General features: G+C 32.8%; 1 protein-coding gene across 1 annotated transcript; it reads left to right on the top strand.

Annotated features, from left to right (window-relative positions):
• Positions 1-114: 114 nt before the first annotated feature.
• Positions 115-19,543, top strand: LOC110992470 (cilia- and flagella-associated protein 61-like). The gene is made up of 30 exons (XM_045628693.1): positions 115-260; positions 696-830; positions 934-1,091; positions 1,237-1,384; positions 1,875-2,010; positions 2,157-2,317; positions 2,907-2,979; positions 3,417-3,605; positions 6,419-6,663; positions 7,149-7,213; positions 7,784-7,895; positions 8,107-8,218; positions 8,577-8,647; positions 9,339-9,515; positions 9,937-10,086; positions 10,302-10,377; positions 10,614-10,732; positions 11,337-11,465; positions 11,737-11,931; positions 12,608-12,724; positions 13,607-13,761; positions 14,350-14,501; positions 14,943-15,141; positions 15,443-15,585; positions 15,904-16,034; positions 16,825-16,969; positions 17,552-17,722; positions 18,081-18,191; positions 18,747-18,812; positions 19,281-19,543. The coding sequence occupies exons 1-30, from the start codon at positions 115-117 to the stop codon at positions 19,506-19,508; spliced, it is 4,215 nt and encodes a 1,404-aa protein (XP_045484649.1). The 3' UTR covers positions 19,509-19,543.
• The last annotated feature ends 258 nt before the right edge of the window (positions 19,544-19,801 follow it).

The following is a 19,801-nucleotide window of genomic DNA, read 5'->3' on the forward strand; positions in this document are numbered from 1 at the left end:
TCTACCACATCGAATATATATACATTCTTGAATCTAGTCGATTGAAAAACGGAAGACAAAATATAAGAGAAAAGTCGCAGCCTCATAGATTTCAATAGATAGTTGATAATAAAAATGTCGATATTTTTTGATTTCAATATTGGACCAAAGGGTAGAAGATTTAGAAGGGCTGTACAAGAGGATAAATATGAAATTGAAGCCTTGCTCAAAGAAAACGAGTCTGAGAAATTGTTTGGTGAACTTGATGTCGGAAGTTTGATGTTAGTATAATAATAATAACAATTGGTCCTAAAATATCACAAAAAAAAGACGAATGACGTAAATAAACGGTATCTTATGATACCTAGAAAAATAGATTTTTTCTACAAGTAAACATATTCTCTTTTTATTTCTATTTTCATTCTACATACATATACACACACACATATATATATAATAACTTCTGGTTATGTACTTCTTGCACTCATCATTTCTATTTTATTTTCTTAATAGGGTTGCCTGGAAGAGTCCGCTTGTTAGCGATAAGGCCGCCCGTTTCATCCCTTGTAATTTTTATGTATTGTGCTATTTGTGTTTCTTAGGAACGAAGTGGGAATATAATAAAATAAATAAAAGAATTTAAAAATAATTAACGTTCGTTCGTAAATAACGTATGTAAAAAGAAATTCATTCAACATCTCAACTCGACGTTTCAGTGAATTAACAACGTTATCAATATGTATGGTTAATTCCAAACAGGATGTTATAGGATTTATGTCAGTATGTGATCATCCTTCCATTCCCGGCGTAGATCCGGCAGCCTGGGAGACTTGGATGCGAAATATGTATCAGTATGTGTATTATTCAAAAAATTCATAAAAGTTTATTTAGAAAATATGCTTATTAATTGTACGAACAACCTGTAATATAATTTTATCATGGTTTTTGTGGCAGAAAATACTATTTATCACGAAATACATTGTTCATACATGCAATGTGTTGTGCTGAGACTGCATTCGCTTATTTTCTAGAAGAGTCTTTGGTATCTCTGTTTAAGAACGATGTTTATTTGCAACAAATAGTGCTTATGGTTCCACCAGATTGTCCTAAAGGTATGTACTAATCAAATATTTTATTTTTCGTGATACTAAAATGTACTGCACATTTAAGTAGCTAAAAAGTATACGTTTGGGAAAACTAGCTAGGGATGTAAGTTTGCTGAAGGTGTTTATGTAGGTAAATTATATATATTTTCAGAGTTTATTCTAAAGTATCAGACTATCCGAAAATATAATTACAAGAGAAATAAAGCGAAACGGGAAGATGACTACGACGCTAATTATCATTATTTCTTTACGGCTATACGACAAGATTTCTGTCCAAAATTGAGAATACGACGAGCTGTGTAAATATAAAAATATTTATTATTGTTATGTGGAGGAAGCATGATTACCGTTGAGTAAATTAATTTTATTACTTATCAAATGTGTTTCGAGCGATCAGAAAGTTTTGATGATTTTCTGTTTAAAAGTATATTCCCTATTTCACTTACTAGTAAACTTATTAGTAGTATTAGTAATTTATTATATATAATTTATTTTATCATTTTTTATTACTCAAGATGTCATATGGAACATGTTCTAATTGTTGCAGCTCCTTACAAACATTGTGTATTTTTTTACACTTGGCACTTCTTCTCTTCCGTTCTACGCCCTTGATTTGAGAACTGGCAGTAAATGTAAAAGTAGAATCATTTAATGTATATTTCTTTTTTTTGACGTTCATAAGTGTACATCATGTTACCTGTATGAATAAATTATTTTTGTGATTTAATTTAAGATGTCTCTAAGTGCGCCATATACGGTACTATGCTTTATAAAAATCTGAAATTCCAGCGAGGAAGACAACGACGACATAGTAGCAATTCTAGACAAGAATTGTCCTCGATTACGTAAGTTGTACGGCGACTACTACATCAGTGAGATTATCGGACAGCATCCAGAAATGAAAAGAAAGATTATTGTAACTGAGGTTAGTGATTGATTACATCACAAATGAAAATATATCAATAATAAGATTCTATGTCTATTAAAGATTTTAATATAAAGGTTGCAAAACACTGCAAGTTTGAATTAACACCTGTAATAACTAATTTGTTTTTATTATTGAGTTTTCAGGGTATTGATGGAGTAACGGGTGTAATGTGTTTGAATTCTGATGTAAATTTTTCCATGCTTCAAAATACATACGAGTTGGATTCATACCACGGGCTGTGTAAGGCTACACCTCTTGAAAAAGAGAAAAATAAAAGGAGCAACATTCTACTACGTACTTTTGGGTACGACATCTGAAATAAATTAATCTTTCACAATATTAGTATTTAGAAAATAATCGATTTATTGTACTTTAACTCCTTTTTTTAAACTAAAAATAATAAAAACTTGGTGAGAACTTCTATAATTGAGAATTGACTTTCCGAGACTTTTTCATGGAATTATCTCTATTAATACGACGTTTTAACCTCGTTAAATTGGATTTTATTCTAGGATTTTTTTATGTTTACCTCTATAATTGGGACTGTAGCTTAATTCCCTGTATTAGTGAGATAATTTATCAGGTTAAGACAAGTTTCAACACGTTTGTTTACAGTATTGTATTGTTTTTGTTTTTACTAACATTTCCACCTCTAAAAATGAAATGGCGTTAAAGGCCTCTGTAAATATTGATCTGTCTTATTGAAAAACGGAATAAATGAAAATCCGTGGTCCCTATAGAACCTTATTTACCAAGTTTAACTGTGTATATAAAATGATAGTTATAATTCGTATTAAAATTAGTTTTTCTCGTATAATATTCCTTATATTCAACGTATTATTGTGACCCACCTAAGAGTTACTAGACAAGGACCTAATAGAAATATTTTCCAGGGATCCCATTATGCTAGGAAAATGGACTCCATTTGACGTTACTCCCTTCATTGAACATGAAAACACTCAAGATGTATGCATCATTTAGAATAAATCTATTTTTATGTTGAAATATATGTATAATAAGCTGTAAAAAGTCAAGTGACGTGTAGCAGTGGGGTATACTGGACTAAACTGGTTTTCAGGCTATATAAGCACGGCGCGCTGTATGGTCGGGCGCACTTCTTCGACGCTCGCACTAGATATTGGACGTTACTATTGTTGTTGAAATTGTGGTTAATTTCGTGTAATTTAATTTGGTTATTTTTAGTAATTTTATTTGTTAATTTCTAACTTCAGTAGTGGGATTCGTTCTCATTTCTGATTAGTTTAAATTAACGCCCACGTGGTTTTATTTTAGTCAGTTTGAAACGCGAGTGATATACGTTTAATAAAAATAATGGAGGGTAGGCGGTGAACACGTAAAAAAAAGACGGTGTGCCCGTCTCTGGGCTTGAAGAAACGTTACAGTCGATATTAAACCGTCAACCGACGCAAGCGACTGAGCTATGTCCACCAGTGGTGTCACCACAACAGTGCTCAGCAACACCACCGCGAGGGGATCGGCCCTTTGCACCGACATGCGCAACACCATCGGATTTGCTGCTTTCTTCCGTAAGCGACACTCGTTACCACCTGGTACTGACGGTTCGCTCAATGGTACTGAGAACGCTCCGGTGCCAAGTTCAAGCAGCGCATGCGAGTCAAGCACCGATCTGGTACTTAATCAGTTGACCGACAAACTAGTAAGTGCGTTGAGCACAATTCTGGTAAGATCTAACTCCATTTATATTTCTAATTTTGACCCGTCTTTCAAATATTTCGATATATGATGTGAGGAGGAAGACTGTGCGCGGTTGTCTAATTATTGGGATGACCGTGAGTGCTTATCTCTGATTGGATATTGTTTGAAAGGGGATGCTAAAGTGTGGCTAAATGAGTGGCTTAGAAATGATCATAGTTGAGAGAATTTAAATAGCTTTTTCCGTAGCGAGTAGACTTAGCAAATATTTTATTCGACGTAATGACAACAGACTCTGATAGTTATCTCACGTATTGCGTGTTGTTCGAGGAATGAGTGAAGAGTTAATTGTCGCAGTAGTTATTTGGGGTATTAAGGACCCACAAGTTCGCGCCGCCGCGACTAGTGCTAATTTATCATCGGAAGGCTTAGTTAAATTTCTCTCATTATATACCAAGCCCCTAGAACCGCGCTCTATAATACAAAATCACGTTAAAAGGCCAAATTTGCGAGATAATTTCTGAAAACGAGATAATTTTCAGTCTAATATTAACTGTTCATGTTTCATGTAGGGAAATTGGTCATATACAAATTTTGTGTCCTAAAAAAACTAAGTATGAAACCGCACCAGAGACTCAATCTACAAACAATTCAAGTTTAGAAAAAAGGCAGTTTTCTAATATCAAAATTATTTGCACATTTTGTAAGAAGGTAGGACATAAAACGGAGGACTGTTTTGTTCGACAGCGTTCCGAGTCGAGCGGTAGGCTAAATTAGTTATAGTTTACCGCCCTTATAAAATGTCGTATGATGAAAAATTACGCGTTAGAGATATCATAAAAGATGTGTTAAATCAATAAATAATTAGAGATAGAGATTTGTAAAGTAAAAAAAGCGATTCAGATAGGCTTTGTGTCGACTTTAAACTTAAAACTCAAAGACAGTTAAAATACCCGCTTCCGTTAATTGAGGACCATATTGTTTCGCTAGGTAAAGCTACCTATTATATTTACCTTGATATGGCTACTGGCTTTCACCAGATAAAATTAAATAAAAAACATCGACACCACTCCGAGATTCGTAACACCTGAGGGTCACTATGAGTACATAAAGATGCCATAAGAATTAGGCAATGCACAGGTTGTATATCAACGAATTATATCAAATACGTTACGATTTTACATAGATTCAGGCAGAGCCCTTGTGTGTTGTAATTGTGTATATGACGTATTTTTACCTAGTAAAACAATAGAAGAGGGTTTAGGTACATTACATGATGTGTCAGAGATGGGGGCAAGGGTAAGGGACCCAGACAGGCTTTTCCATTAATTTAAAAAAAAATGTAACTTTCAGACTACGGAGATCGAGTATCTATGCCGAGTCATTAGCAATGGTCAAGATATGAAGACATCGTGCATTGCGAGGTTGACTCGCAAGGGTGTGCATTTCAATGGCGGCGATTTTGTATTTGTGCCAAGCTGTTGGTAAGCTAGACTCCTGTATGCGCGGACCATATGTGGTTTTAGCGACGTTGTCGCAGGACAGATATGAACTAAAATTAGTCGCTGGTTCTTATGGTAAAGCTGCCGCGGAATACATGTTGCCCTGGCGCGGTGAATGGACCCCTGATGTGTGTGCCGCATTCTTTGAGAGTAAGTAATTTTTACTTGCCTTTTCAAAACTTATGTATGTTGATAAATGTTTGTGAGAACTGTAATTTTATTAGGACTGCTTATCATATAGGTAGTACCTATTTTGGTAAAGACCTGCGGGAGTCTTGTGTGATAGTAATGGAGTCGCTCTTACTATCAATAGCAATGGATTCGCTCTTGCTTAGTGTGATGTACAGTAATGGAGTCGCTCTTACTGTTAAAGCAATGGAGTCGCTCTTGCTTAGTGTGATGTACAGTAATGGAGTCACTCTTACTGTTGATAGCAATGGAGACGCTCTTGCTATGTAAAAAAAAAAATGAACTAATGTTGTGTCGAGAGTAATGGATGCGCTCTTACTTTCGATGAAGTTATGTTAATTTAACGTTATAATAACAAAAATCATGTAATTTTTAGGTGGCGCTGATGATGACGATAGTCCTTCACCACAACCACCGCACGTGATACAAGAGTCATCAGCAGGTCAAGTTTCAACATGCCAACCTGCCTATCATCACACGGGCGAGGACGCACCGTCGTCAGGAGAGGCCGAATAAGCTGTAAAAAGTCAAGTGACGTGTAGCAGTGGGGTATACTGGACTAAACTGGTTTTCAGGCTATATAAGCACGGCGCGCTGTATGGTCGGGCGCACTTCTTCGACGCTCGCACTAGATATTGGACGTTACTATTGTTGTTGAAATTGTGGTTAATTTCGTGTAATTTAATTTGGTTATTTTTAGTAATTTTATTTGTTAATTTCTAACTGTATATATTTTTTTTTGTATGACATTTTACAATACAATAAATACACACACACAAATATGAAACACATAGTAGTCTTGGGATAGGATATGTTTGTATTATGTATTTCAAGAATTTTGTATTATTAAACTATGTACACCGTTTTAACTTGAATGCTCAAATGTCCCTTTTCATCACAGCAGCAGCAATTTGATAGGAGGGAGTTTTTTAGTTCAAAGAGTGCAATGTGTTTTACTGAACAATAATACATTTCTTAAAAGACTTTCATTAAGCCTGCCCTAACCCAATTACTAAAATAAATTATATAATTATTTGTAGGATCAATCATACGACAATGTAAGCCTTCAAACAAAACCAAAAAGTAAGGTGAACTTCCGTCGCCAGTCTCAGAATACTATTGATTTACATAGCTCCGAAGACTTAAGCGAAAAACTCTCGCCAATATTATCCCAACGTTCATCATTTGTCGACTTTCTACTCGAAGAAGATCCATTTGATTATGAAATCGTCAATATAGACAGTACTTTGCTAACGTTCCCTCGGGTTTCCAAGGATGTTTCCTTGTAAGTGGTTTTTGAACATTCACCTCCCTACTACCCTCCAGGCGAACTGACGTTGACAGTTTGATTCATGTACTTTATAAAGTTTCTTAACAGAATATATTATATAATATGTTTTTAACTCAAATCAACTTTTATTAATTCAATGTGATTTTTAAAAATTTATCCAACACTGAGGGGGTATCGAAATTAAAACACCTTTAATTAATATGCCCAAACCCAATAACTTATCTCAATCCATTTTTTTTACTTTATTTGGTATATATTGATTATCAAATAGAACTGTATTGCATTATATCCGTCGCCAGGAGATCGATCGACTGTCACGGTCTGATTTGTGTGGTCTGGTCTGAGATTGTGGATTAATTATTGAGTTTGGGCGTTAGACTTACTGTCATATTAGAGAAAATAGGTACTTTAAATTTCGTTTACAAGTTTTCTGTATTGACAACAACAACAACAACAATTAAAGACATATTTTGCTTCAGGCCCATCGTGAAAAAGCGGAGTCCAAGACGATCAATTGTCAATGAAATGGAAAACAAATATAGACGTTAGAATTTCAGTTATTATTATGAAAGATATTCATGTTCATAAAGGTTTTGCTTTTGACATGAGTTATAAAATATAATAGCCTATATTCGAGTCCTCTAATAAGGATTATATTAAGTTGCAATTATTGTATTTAAATTAAGTACAAGACCTCCGACGGAGTTCCGCCCATCTTCGTTACTATTTTCCAATCATTCCCAGCTTTCTCTTTTATGTCATCTTCCCGGCTCTCTTGTGAGCGTCGTCTTTTTATTTTTCCCTCCGGGTCATTCGAAGTAACGACTCTTTTAGTCATGAGTCATGACAAACGCAATGTAACCGGTGCATTTCTACTTAAACGTGTTAAATAATACAGTTATTTCTTCGACCTAAGTTGGTTGCTATATACCTGTTTAAATTACGTTTATATATTAATTCCTATTGTTTTTTTATCTCGGCTATTAATTAAATACTTTTATATATTTAAATAAAGTTACTTTAAGGTGACTTGTAATAATTTTAATATAATATATATATTTCATATTTCAATATACGTTATTAGGTATTGTTATATATTATATTTCAATTTTAGGCAGATCATCAATAAGAATGAATCGAAAAACTGAAAATAAAAAGAAATTCTCTGGTGAACCAAACGCCTTTATGATTGAACTATTTGGTTTACATCAGGATATCGATGAGAGGTGAGTAGAAACTCACCAAAAGAAAGTTATTTAATTAAATTTGCATATGTAAGAAACCCAAAACCGATAACAGTTTAATTAATATCCGCAATCCATATTGCAAATAATTATTTCCAAAAGATATATAATACATAATTTAAGTCTTACATAACATATTATTACATATAGAAAAAGTGTTATTAAAAGTAGAACCATATTTATAATGTTCCAGTCACGCCTTCGATTTACTAGAAGCCTCATTTGAAGTTATGAAAGATTATGATTACTGTATTATAAGAAAACCTTGTTCGGAAAAAAGCTTTCCATTATTACAACATTTTGCCGTAAGTTTTATCAATTATTTTGTTGACCTATACGCAACGATATTGACTTTCGATATTGTATTTCGAAAATTCTAATACAATGAAATTAAAATAAATTTATTTGAATTATATACCAACCAAGGTAATACCTACAATACCCCACTAGAAGGCTTACTATATAACTTCAATAGTGATTCCATTATTGGATTTGTATCATAGCTTAACTAATGTCTTATATGAATCTTTGTTAGTGCGTTTCAGTTATTAATAGTGATTCATGAATACTACTTCTTAATGGCAAAACATTTAAGCAGATAACAATACAATAAAAGTTCTTATTTATGATCTTCATATTTATGATTTTAAATAATTGTTGCAGTTTGTACCCACTAAGAATCAAGTGGCTTGTGAATATGCGTTATATGTTGCTCACAGATGTTCAGTTTTGAGGTATCTATTGATTACGGTATTAGTAGATTTAAAAATAAATACATTGTAATACAATTAATACAGCCTCTAAGCCAGCTAGCCAGCTTTTAATTATGGCTTCAAATTTATTTATTCATGAATGTTACATACTATATATTATCATCAAGATTTTAGGGTAGTGTCTAGGAAATATGTTATTGTCGCAATACACAATATCTGGAATACATATAAACCTTTTTTTTTTTTTTTTTTTTTTTATAGAACAGGGGGCAAACGGGCAGGAGGCTCACCTGATGTTAAGTGATACCGCCGCCCATGGACACCCTCAATGCCAGAGGGCTCGCGAGTGCGTTGCCGGCCTTTTAAATAATTACCGTTGAACTTTAGACAGTAGAATTTTAGACAGTATAGTGAACATAGCAAACAAGGTCTTTTTTTAATTTAAGAGTGACGGATTTGCATTTGGACTGCCGCGCCGGTGAAGTTATTGATAGGGTGAAAAACTGAAGGATAATCTCCTTAAACTCAGAAATTTATTAGTCATTATGTCAAATAAGTCGTAATGGTATTTATAGGTAATATTACTTGCTAAGCTCATAAGTTATATATAAAATTTAACGAACATTTTCGGAAATCCTGAGTTGTTTTAGGTTTGTTAATGTGTATAATATTGTCGAAAATCGTATGTACCTAATATATATTAAAATTTTAGTAGATTGCGTGTACGACAGGCTGAAATAATAGACATACCGCAAATAGCGGAGTTGCTCTACAGTTTAGACGGCAAAGAGACATTATGGTCGGTAGAAAATACAATTTTCAGGAGAAACGAACTAGAGGCATATGTGTTTCTAAGCAATGTTTCTGTTGTAGGCATTGGCATACTTGAGTAAGTATTTCAATTTTTAAATAGTAATAATTGTTACATTACATTATACTACACTAGACTGGAGTATAATAGACTTAACTACACCAGACTAGGCTATGCTAGACTACACTAGACTACACTACACTATACTTCTAAATTAGACTAAAAATAGTGTAGGTTAATTAAAGGTAGTAAAGTCTTGAAACTTAACATATCAACAAAAATTTCATAAATACATATTTGTATATAGAAGAAATTCAAACTGTTATATGTTTTAAAAATTTATTGAAGTATAAATACTTTTTCATTATAGGACACCTTTATTTATTAAAAGATAGCGTTGCAGATAATTTGTATTTGATTTATAAATATGTATGCCACGGCCTGTGGATTCTAATTACCGTGAATGTGCTAGTAAACCATCCTTATCCCCATATTTCAGACCACCCGATCAAATTGACTTTTTACGTAGCAAGTTCAACTTGGATGAGTACCGTACTCATAGCCATCACGTAATGGGACAGGATCAAGGGGCAGGGTGTGCCACACTTAATACGGCCCTTGTATACCCCGCTTTTGAACCACATTATAGGTAAGTGTAGATGTTCCGAGTAAGAAGAAGGTAAAACTTAAAATACTTCAAGTAAAGAGCGCACCGATTCTTAAAAGGCCGTCAACGCGAGGGACGTCATCATCGTCTTCATCTGGGATTGAAATAGTAGATAGAAATAGAATAAAAGCGTTTGTAGGCGACGGTATCTATTATATTAATCTTATGCTCCTCCCCTTTTTTAATGTATCTTACAGATTCTTCGTCAGAGATATGCTGCGGCTTTCCGGGATTCATTCTCTTGTTTGGATGACGGCTTATAGGAATAAATGGGTGAGAATTTAATGGAATGGATGCAGATCTGTAATGGTATAATGAATCTTCATTTCTTAATTCTATATTTAAAGTTCATAATTAAAAATTAAAATTGCCAACATGATTATATATGACAACTGTATTTGAATAATTTTAACATAAAATCATGGGATACGAGTATTCATTTCTTTTATCAATCTGCTGTTATTAATAGATAGGAAAGCAAAATATGTAATATTGTACATTAATTTCAGGTAACACATAAAATAAATTCATTTGCGTCTGTAATGATCCCGTTGCGTCCGCGCATCTCGCATTTAGATTATGCACCAGTACCAGAATTGAATAAGTTGCAAGCACTTTCTAATTCCTTGTAAGTATCTTTTGACCCTTGATCTATAATATTTTTAGGTTTCATTTTTTAGGATTAAAATAAAGCGTTTGATATTGTGGATTTTTGGCATATAAAAAAGATTATTATATAGAGGCAGAAATGTATTATACCAAGTTTGTGGTGAAACCTTATTGTATTCCTAACCTTTACGACTAAGTCTAGTATAACATAAGGACTGCCATTCTACTTGGACACTACTGGCATAGCCATGTATATAAAATCGAATGATTTATTTATTTAGGAAACAAAACAGATATATCTTTATACAGTAAAAAAAAATATATGTATATGGGACATATCCACAAAAAGTTTCACTGATAAAAAATAAGACACAAAGCAAAGCAAAACAATGCAGCACATGACAGCAAAAAATTTATAAATTAGGAGACCGACAAACATACTATGTAGTAGCTATGATAAAGAAGATACAAGGCTTAGGACATGAATAGTTGTTTTAACTTATTCTTAAATGAAGCAGTACAGGAGTACGAAAATGTAGTGGCAGAATCCAAATAAGAACACATCCTGTGAAGAGGCTCGCATAACCCAATGTTAGATCTCTCAAGGTATTTTTTAAATACAGGATGTCATTCAGCTGTTGGTACATTGGAGCCAGGTTGACAAGTGTTCCCAAAGTGACAGTAGATTGTAGATTGGTAGTCATCGGCGCATCAACCACAGCAATGGCGTTTTTGAATACATTATTATTCGGGTAATGTGTGAATACTATTGTAAGAATGAGAAATTGCAAAATTGTATCTTATAAGTACTATTTATATTAATAGTTTTTATTAAAATAGATTAATGAGGATATAGAAAAACGATGTTTAGCTGGGCGTCTTTCTTCCAAATTACAAGTTTCCACAGACGAAACACATACCTAGTATAATTTAAAAAAATGTGTTTTAAAATTTTGTAATATGCGTGAACACGAACCCTTTGTTAATAGATAATAGATATATAAAATTTCCAAAAATTTCCAGCGACACCTCATCTTACATGTTCTTCACAAACTTAACACTAATATCGCCACACGGGCTGCCATACGTAAGAAATTCAAATTCGCTCGCCGAAATGATGTTTCTAAAGGACCACACCAATTCGGAGAAATATTTAAAGAGTGTACCGTACACATATTACGTTAACACTATACACAGTACGGTGGTGGAAATTGACAAGTATGTATGTTATGTACATAGTTGCGTATGTATGTAGATAAAATCCTGTGTTATGTTCTCATGGTTAATCAAGCTATTATTCGCATTTAACAAATTCAAAAAGGCATAAAAGGTGTAGTAAGAGTGAACTTACTAGAATAAAAATGGGACGGCTAATGGCGACGTGTATTTCGCTCGTTATGAGAAATAAAGTTCTTTAAACATTATTCTTAATTAATTAAATCTTTATTTTTATATATAATTATTATCATATCTTTATTTTAATTCCAACAGCAGACACACACACAAGCTAAGAAAGTCTAAAAATTCACTTATTTGGCTGCCGTATTTTTTTCCTCTGTTCCTATTTTAATTTTTTTGTATCCCGACTTAGTGGAAGTGCAAAATATACCTAATCACAATGTTTCCATATTTTTACGGAATCAACTCAAAAACTATGGAGACATTCTATCATCATTAGAATGTTAAATTATCTCCTAGTAGACTTTATTTTTCCAAAATATAAAAAAAAATTGCAGCCGTGCGAAGCGTTTGGTTAGTCGTAACATACAATTACACAACTTTGTAAGGAACAATCGATTATATTATTGTTACTATAAAATTGTGTATGATGTCATCAAAAGTGTCTGTCTAAATTAGTACTAAGTTATTCGAAAAGCATTTAATTATGTTACAGGAGGCAGAAATATGTGTTGTTATCAAATGGTAGCAGGTGTTACTACGATCGGTTGTTCTTACTATGCGGCAATCAATACCAACGTCCCGATTATTTAAAAATACACCAGTCTGATAGGTTAGTTATAAATTCAAAATTACAAGTTAATAACAGTGGAAATATTGACCATCAATGTAGCATTGAAATGCTCAATTTTAGGGGCTGTTTCACAATGTCCGGATAAGTTCTAAATAAGCTATTTTTATTATTTATTTTTGCGTTTCACAACTGTCAGATAGCGCCATTCGTCATGAAATGCGAAGTATCTTATTCGGAACTTTTATCTTTCGAATAATTTATATGTTGCATAGCTATTTGGTACTTTATCCATACATTATGAAACAGGCCCTAAGTACATGAAAGTTTAGTATTATATAGGTTTTGTAATTTGTTTGTAATGTTGTAAATGATAATAGGCCATCCCGTTGCTTATTTATCTAAAGTGAGAATTACATAAATAATCGAATTCTAGCAATCGATTAAATAAACAATTACTTAGAGTGCAGAAAAAAACTGCCGTCGCTAGACCGTGTAATGATTTCAAGTATCAAGATCATTACTGTCGAACTATAATAACTGAATGCATTGTAAACTTAAAAATTATACATCATTTTACATTACGATTTAACACTACTGCAAACTAAAATCCCATTACAGTTCTCTTTATACAAATATTGGATAACCGCTATTTTCAAGTATACTATGTATAATACGTGCATTATGAACGTTTAATTCTAAATTAATTATAAGACTATGAATAGTGTCTGAAAGAGTTTTGTGTTAGTCCATAATATGTGCATTTTCAAATCATTAGAAATATTTGATCAGGATTTTACGATTATAGAAATATCATTAACCCAATAAAAGCCTCTATCAAAAAAAAAACCTGTTATCACGGTCATGAACGGTACTGATTCTAGGTACTTAATTTGGAGGTCAGTCTTTCTTAATATTTTCCAGTAGTGACGTAAAGTACAGTCGTCTAGACGTGCCTCATGGTCTGAAAGAGCCATCTGTATCACCGGTTCCTTCCAATGTCTTTTTAGTTAACACTGTATCAGACGCAAACAAGGCGATCAACTTTTTAAAATCTATTGACTGGGAAGAGACTGAAGGTATAACTTTGTTTTCTTGCGCGTCTCCACTCTTTGCCACTTTTTAATTCAAAGCTCCAATGGAAATAATACTAATGAGCTTCTGTTCAAATTGCTGTGTTTTTTTAACATTAACGTTTCCTCGATTTTCTCGCTGAACGTACCTCAAAACTTTGAGCTTTGATTACCTTTAAAATCAGTTCCTTTATTACCACACACCAACTATAACCGTGTATCAGAATTTTGTTTTGTTTTGACTGCGTGCGTCTTTCACATTACATTTGGATAAAATCATCATTGATTGGCCATTATTTCGTATCGCCACTATATTTTGGAATAATCAAAGTAAATCAATACTTAATAAATAATCCACTTCTTATTAAATTAGATTAATACATTAAGTAAATTCAGATATTTCACTGATCTGACTATTCGCATGCTCTTTTACTGGGATTCTTATCCCAGCATTACTAGACTGATTGTGAATCAGTTACAATTATCAAATTTATTTCTTGTAGTTGCGTGCGTAACTATATTTTGTAATTTATTCTTTCTAGATGTCTATATTCGTTTAAATAAATGGTCTATTTACGATTATAAATTTCATAGGAAAAGTACTGGTATATGGAGCATCGATCCATGCATATTGTTGTATTGCCACGTTACTGGAGATGAAGATTTCACCAGAACTCATAGTATATATAGAACCTTTTCCGGACGAATGCCAAGGTTCGCGAGTGTCGCCCTTTTGTAATATTTATGTAAGTATGATATTATGAAACTCTAGACCTAGAGTGTAAAAAAGAGTGGAGTAGAGCCAACTCTTCTCACTCTACACTTTTCATTTAGTAAGCGGTAGTAACGTTCATATGTAAATGAACCAATATGAATAAATTAATTTTAACTTAACATTAAATATAAAATTTAATATTTTTTTGGAAAAGTGAAAATATAATTAAATGCTTACAATTAATTATAATAAACAAATTTAGTCTGTATATATACAGACGTTACACCGCTTAATTTTTTTTTGAAATCTCGCTGTTGACCTTTTCTCGGTCTATTTTACGGCGCACAATGAATATGGCGTAGGGATGCTGCTAATGTAAAAACGGGTTATAATGAAATCTTCCCAACAGAGTCAATATTTATAACTATAATATAATATAATATAATTTATAATATAACCTTTTATTTCCAAGGTTGACAAAACAATGTCTAAAGTTCTCGAAAGTTTAAAAATAAAAGTGTACCGTTCATATTACTTTCAAAACTGGAGTTTGGATCGCGAAAATGCCATAACTCACGTTCAAATTATGTCGCATTTTGAATTGTTAAGCTTAGAATGCGCTGCATTTTTCTATTACGGCAAACGAGGTGTAAACGAACAATTATTTATGGGTAAGTAATTACTTATTTTTATTATCATTATAATAAATTCAGACATATTTCACGTAATTCATAATCATATTTAATAATGAAGAATTTCAGTTATAGTTATAGTATAAAACAATATAATAACAAGCGACAGAACTGTGAGAACTAATGACTAGTTTCGTTTGTATAGGTACTATTACCAAAGACAAATAAAGTAACTTTTTGGATTCGCTTTAACTATGACTTTCCTATTATTATTGAATTCATTATTGACAAATCTTTATATATCTGAATTCGAAGTATCTAGTAAGGTTTTGTTTATTAGCGGTGCATAAGGCTGGTATGGGGTACAGCGGTGGGTTGCTAGTGGACCACCAATTCCAGAGTAGCGCACCTCTTGTTTATGCTGCGGGGCCTGCCGCGCAACACCGATATAGCTACCACGACAGCTATGAGATTGGGTTCTATGTTTGTCTCTATTTTTCCCTAACACAGTTTTAGTGTCTTTGCCTATGCAACTTAGTAGCATTTATTGATATTAGAATGCAAGTATCTATATATCACTTGTTTAAAGTACTTAATTTCATCTACAAGAATTAACCGTTTGTTATCAGCGGAATGATAGAAAAGGCTATTTTATTAATTCAATATAAAACCATTAATTCAGTCCTTATCAATAACAAATATATTTTCGTTGTGCAATTTTAGAATTCCTAGCACTAATAAATAAATTATCGACTGGAATAATATCAATTAAATTATAATTATGTGTAAATATTTTTATAGCTAGGAAAACTTATTAGAAATGAACTGGACCCACTGTTTACTGAACAAAGCAAGCATAGTAACAATGGGACTGACAAAGAAAATGTTGGTGTCAAAAAGTCATGTAGTGGAAATCTCCTTGAGGATGATACGTAAGTATTTAAGAATTCATGTAAATAGCGAAGAATTTGTGTATAGTGTGTATATTGTACACACTATACACAAATCTTGTACTTAAGTCTTTAAGGTCTTCATTTCTGGTATTTATCCTATTTATAAAAAATTAAGTAGACATGTAATGTCTAATTCAGAGTCAAGACTTGTCACTTAGTAAGACGTTTGTAGGTTTAAATAAATTCACGGTTTTCGCATTATCATCATCGCTACATATTATAAAACAAAGTCGCTTTCTCTGTCCCTATGTCCCTTTGTATGCTTAAATCTTTGAAACTACGCAACGGATTTTGATGTGGTTTTTTTTAATAGATAGAGTGATTCAAGAGAAAGGTTTATATGTATAATAACATCCATTAAATAGTGGAGAAGTACTGTTAGTTTTGAGGTTTCTAATGTGATGTCGTAAATAATTACATTTTTTCCGCTTACATTGCAAACGCAGGCTGAACCCTACGAGTTTTATCAAAATAATGTACTAAGTATTGTACACATTGAAAAGGTCTACAGAAAAGTCTATGATGGTATATGTCTGTCTGTTATGGATAACCCACATTTTTATATACAACGATCACAGATGTTCTGTAGTGTATTTAGTATCAGCATTGCACCCGTGCGAAGCCTGGGCGCTAGTACTCTATATAACGTAGTTTTTGATGGAATTTTATATAGCAAGATACTGAATACTCACTACTGCATAGCATTTGAAACCTCATGTAATAACTTTAACAAATATTAAAATTTATGAGCGGATTATTATTTTATTAGACAAGAAGGAAGAGGACAGAGTATACCAGAATTGAAAAAGCCCATTGTACAATATTGTTATTTGCCGGGAGGGTTACAATATTTAGAAGTTCGACCACCGGGAATCAAAATTCCGCACCATTACGTACAAACTTTAGAGTATAATGTTAGTATTCTTTACACTATTACGAACCTACCTCCATACTACTATGTTTTTTTGGCATGTAATGAAATTCACCATAAGATGCCATAAGCCATCTTTTATTTATACAACATCCGAACAAATCAATCCCGAAAACGAATCCGTTTATTGAAAAGCCGGCAACGTACTTGCTAGTCTTCTGGCAATGTGATTGTGCAGGGCGGGCGGTATCGCTTGACATCAGATGCCTCCTGCACGTTCGCGTCCTATTACATAAAAAAGAAACTCAATTCAGTCAAAAAATACACGTTGAATTGATAATCTCATTCGGGTTTCATAAGATTGACTCTTCTCATCAAGTTAGAACAGAAGGTTGATTAAAAAAATATATTTTTATTACAATGTCAAAGTCTAAAAGAGAGTTTCTGAATAAAAGAGGATGGACTCTATGAATTATATGTTATATATCATGCCATGCATGTGTACGACTATATACGAATCATAGTTAATTAAGCGTTATTGTTTTTTATTTATGCATATAAAAATATTTTGCTTATTTTGACTAGATTGTGTAGTAGAAATTTCGACTTGTTTACTTAATTTCAGGGTTTTGTAATAGAAACATTCAAAGAGGGATATTTTAAATTGCACTTAAATAAAGATCTGATAGTAGACGGGATAACCTGTCTTACACCAGAAAAGTACTCGTTGGAGAATTTTAAAAAACTATATGGATTATCCAGTTCTATACTCAGTAATGTCCATTTGAGATACACGGTAAAATAAAGTTCATTACTTATATTATAGCTTTTAATATTTGATCCCTTTACACTAATAGCATCTCGCCTATAAAAGGGACTAAACAAATTTTAGGTATTTAAGACGTATTAATTTTATAAAGAACTCCTTATTTAAGATATGGCGTATAGGGTGGATTAGTGTCTTTCGTAAATAATTATTTAAAACCTATACTTTGGCATTTGCGTTGTAATTTAAAATTGCGTTTTGATTTATGTTTTTATACTATTCCAAAAATTATGTTTGTCCGTCTATTCCGACATTTGCAAACAAATAAAAAAACAACGAACGTTTGTCAAATAGTGTGGTGGTTTAATTTTTGATTTTCAATTTACAGACAAAAAGACTAGACAATTTATACGAATTTTTCCGTGAGCCTTGGGCGCATTTCTTGTACCATGACCACGTTGAAGAGCTTTTCGCAATTGTCAAGGAACTACTGCCAACGGTACTATCCCTTCTCATAGTCCCCTTAATACGGGATTGGACTAATAAATAAATATTTTAATTTGGTCTAATAAAATTAAAAAATCCTGCTAACACCATATAGGGAAACATACCATCATTTTTAAAATAAATGATTTAATTTATTTAACAGTAATAATGAAAAGGCATCGGCGTGCATGTACTGATACTTTTTATACACAGTGTAGGCCTCTGCCCGTAAAATACGCTCAATAAAATTAAAACGGTTAATCAAACTTCCCTTTCTGATGATAGATTTCGTAAGCGATTATGCCTAGCTTCCTAGGTATTCTCGGCTCGAGCGTTATCTATAATTTCTCACAGTCAAAGACCAAAAAAAGATTCCAACTCCACAAAACACAGAAGTCTTTAAAATATTGCTGATATTTACTCACTAATGTTGAGCATAATAAAATAAAGACACTTAAATTTTCGTGGTCAGGTCATTTTTTCTCTTATTCAATTGGTTTACTGTTGTAATTTGATATCTAATTAACTCTATATTGAAGAGTAAATCTACATGGAATTAATTTTACAGGGCCAACCACATGGCGAAACAATAAAAGAAGTTCTTAAAGCAGCCGTCGATAAATTACCGATAACGGTGAGTGAATTGTTATTAGTATGTAGTAGGTTTTGTATTTAAGTATCGTAAATAAAATGTGTTCATAGTTCGACTACGCACTTTTTAGTTACGCGATACAATAAAAAATAAATAATTAGGTTTTGATGTAAAACATGAATTTCTTCATATTGTATTTAAACTAGTCTGAGTCGTAAATGTGTCACAGGTTTGCGACTAAAGACAAGACTCTTCTTAGTTAATGCTTATAACGGTACGTAAGCCAACTTTTGTCAACGATACCTGCGCCCGTATTCTGTAACTCTTAATAACAACTGCAATATGACGTTTAGTTACACCCGAGTTTTATTAAGAGAACTAAAACGAAATTGCATACAAAAATTTGAATCAGTATCACCATCGCTATTAGAAGTTATAGAATGCCGCTGCTGGTTAAGCAACGGACTTGTTAAGAGATTACTTGTGAATATTTATAATTCATCTCACCAGGCGCATTCATACAACATGAAGATGAAGATCCGATCCAGTTTCGAAAAGTCCCCACACATTGACGCGATCACCCAATATGTAATACAGTGGGTGTCAGAAAACAACGTCCTATTACCGATGTATCTACAACCATCTGAAAGATCTGCGTATGCCCACGACTTGGACAAACACCCAGCTTTTAAAAGGAGGAAGCGAAGTATTGTCAAAATGTTAGCGAAGATCTGTTGATACCTTTGAAATTAAAATAAGCATTCGTAAACTAATTAATTTTGTTTTACTGATTCGTATATCTGTTCATTATTTAGATGATTGAGGCGGTAATAAAAATCTAATTTGCTTTAATGTTATATTACGTACATAAATTACTATTTTAGCACTATAAGGAACTGGCTTTACAATTAACTAAATAAGACGCTTTTCATACTAAAATCTCCCCTTGTTACGGCAGCTCGCACAACTGGAACAATTCGTATAAACATGTTATGAGGCGCTACTGTTTCAAAACCCAGTTAAAGAATTAG

The sequence above is a fragment of the Pieris rapae genome, chromosome 6, assembly GCF_905147795.1.
Source record: "Pieris rapae chromosome 6, ilPieRapa1.1, whole genome shotgun sequence".
NCBI classification, from domain to species: domain Eukaryota; kingdom Metazoa; phylum Arthropoda; class Insecta; order Lepidoptera; family Pieridae; genus Pieris; species Pieris rapae.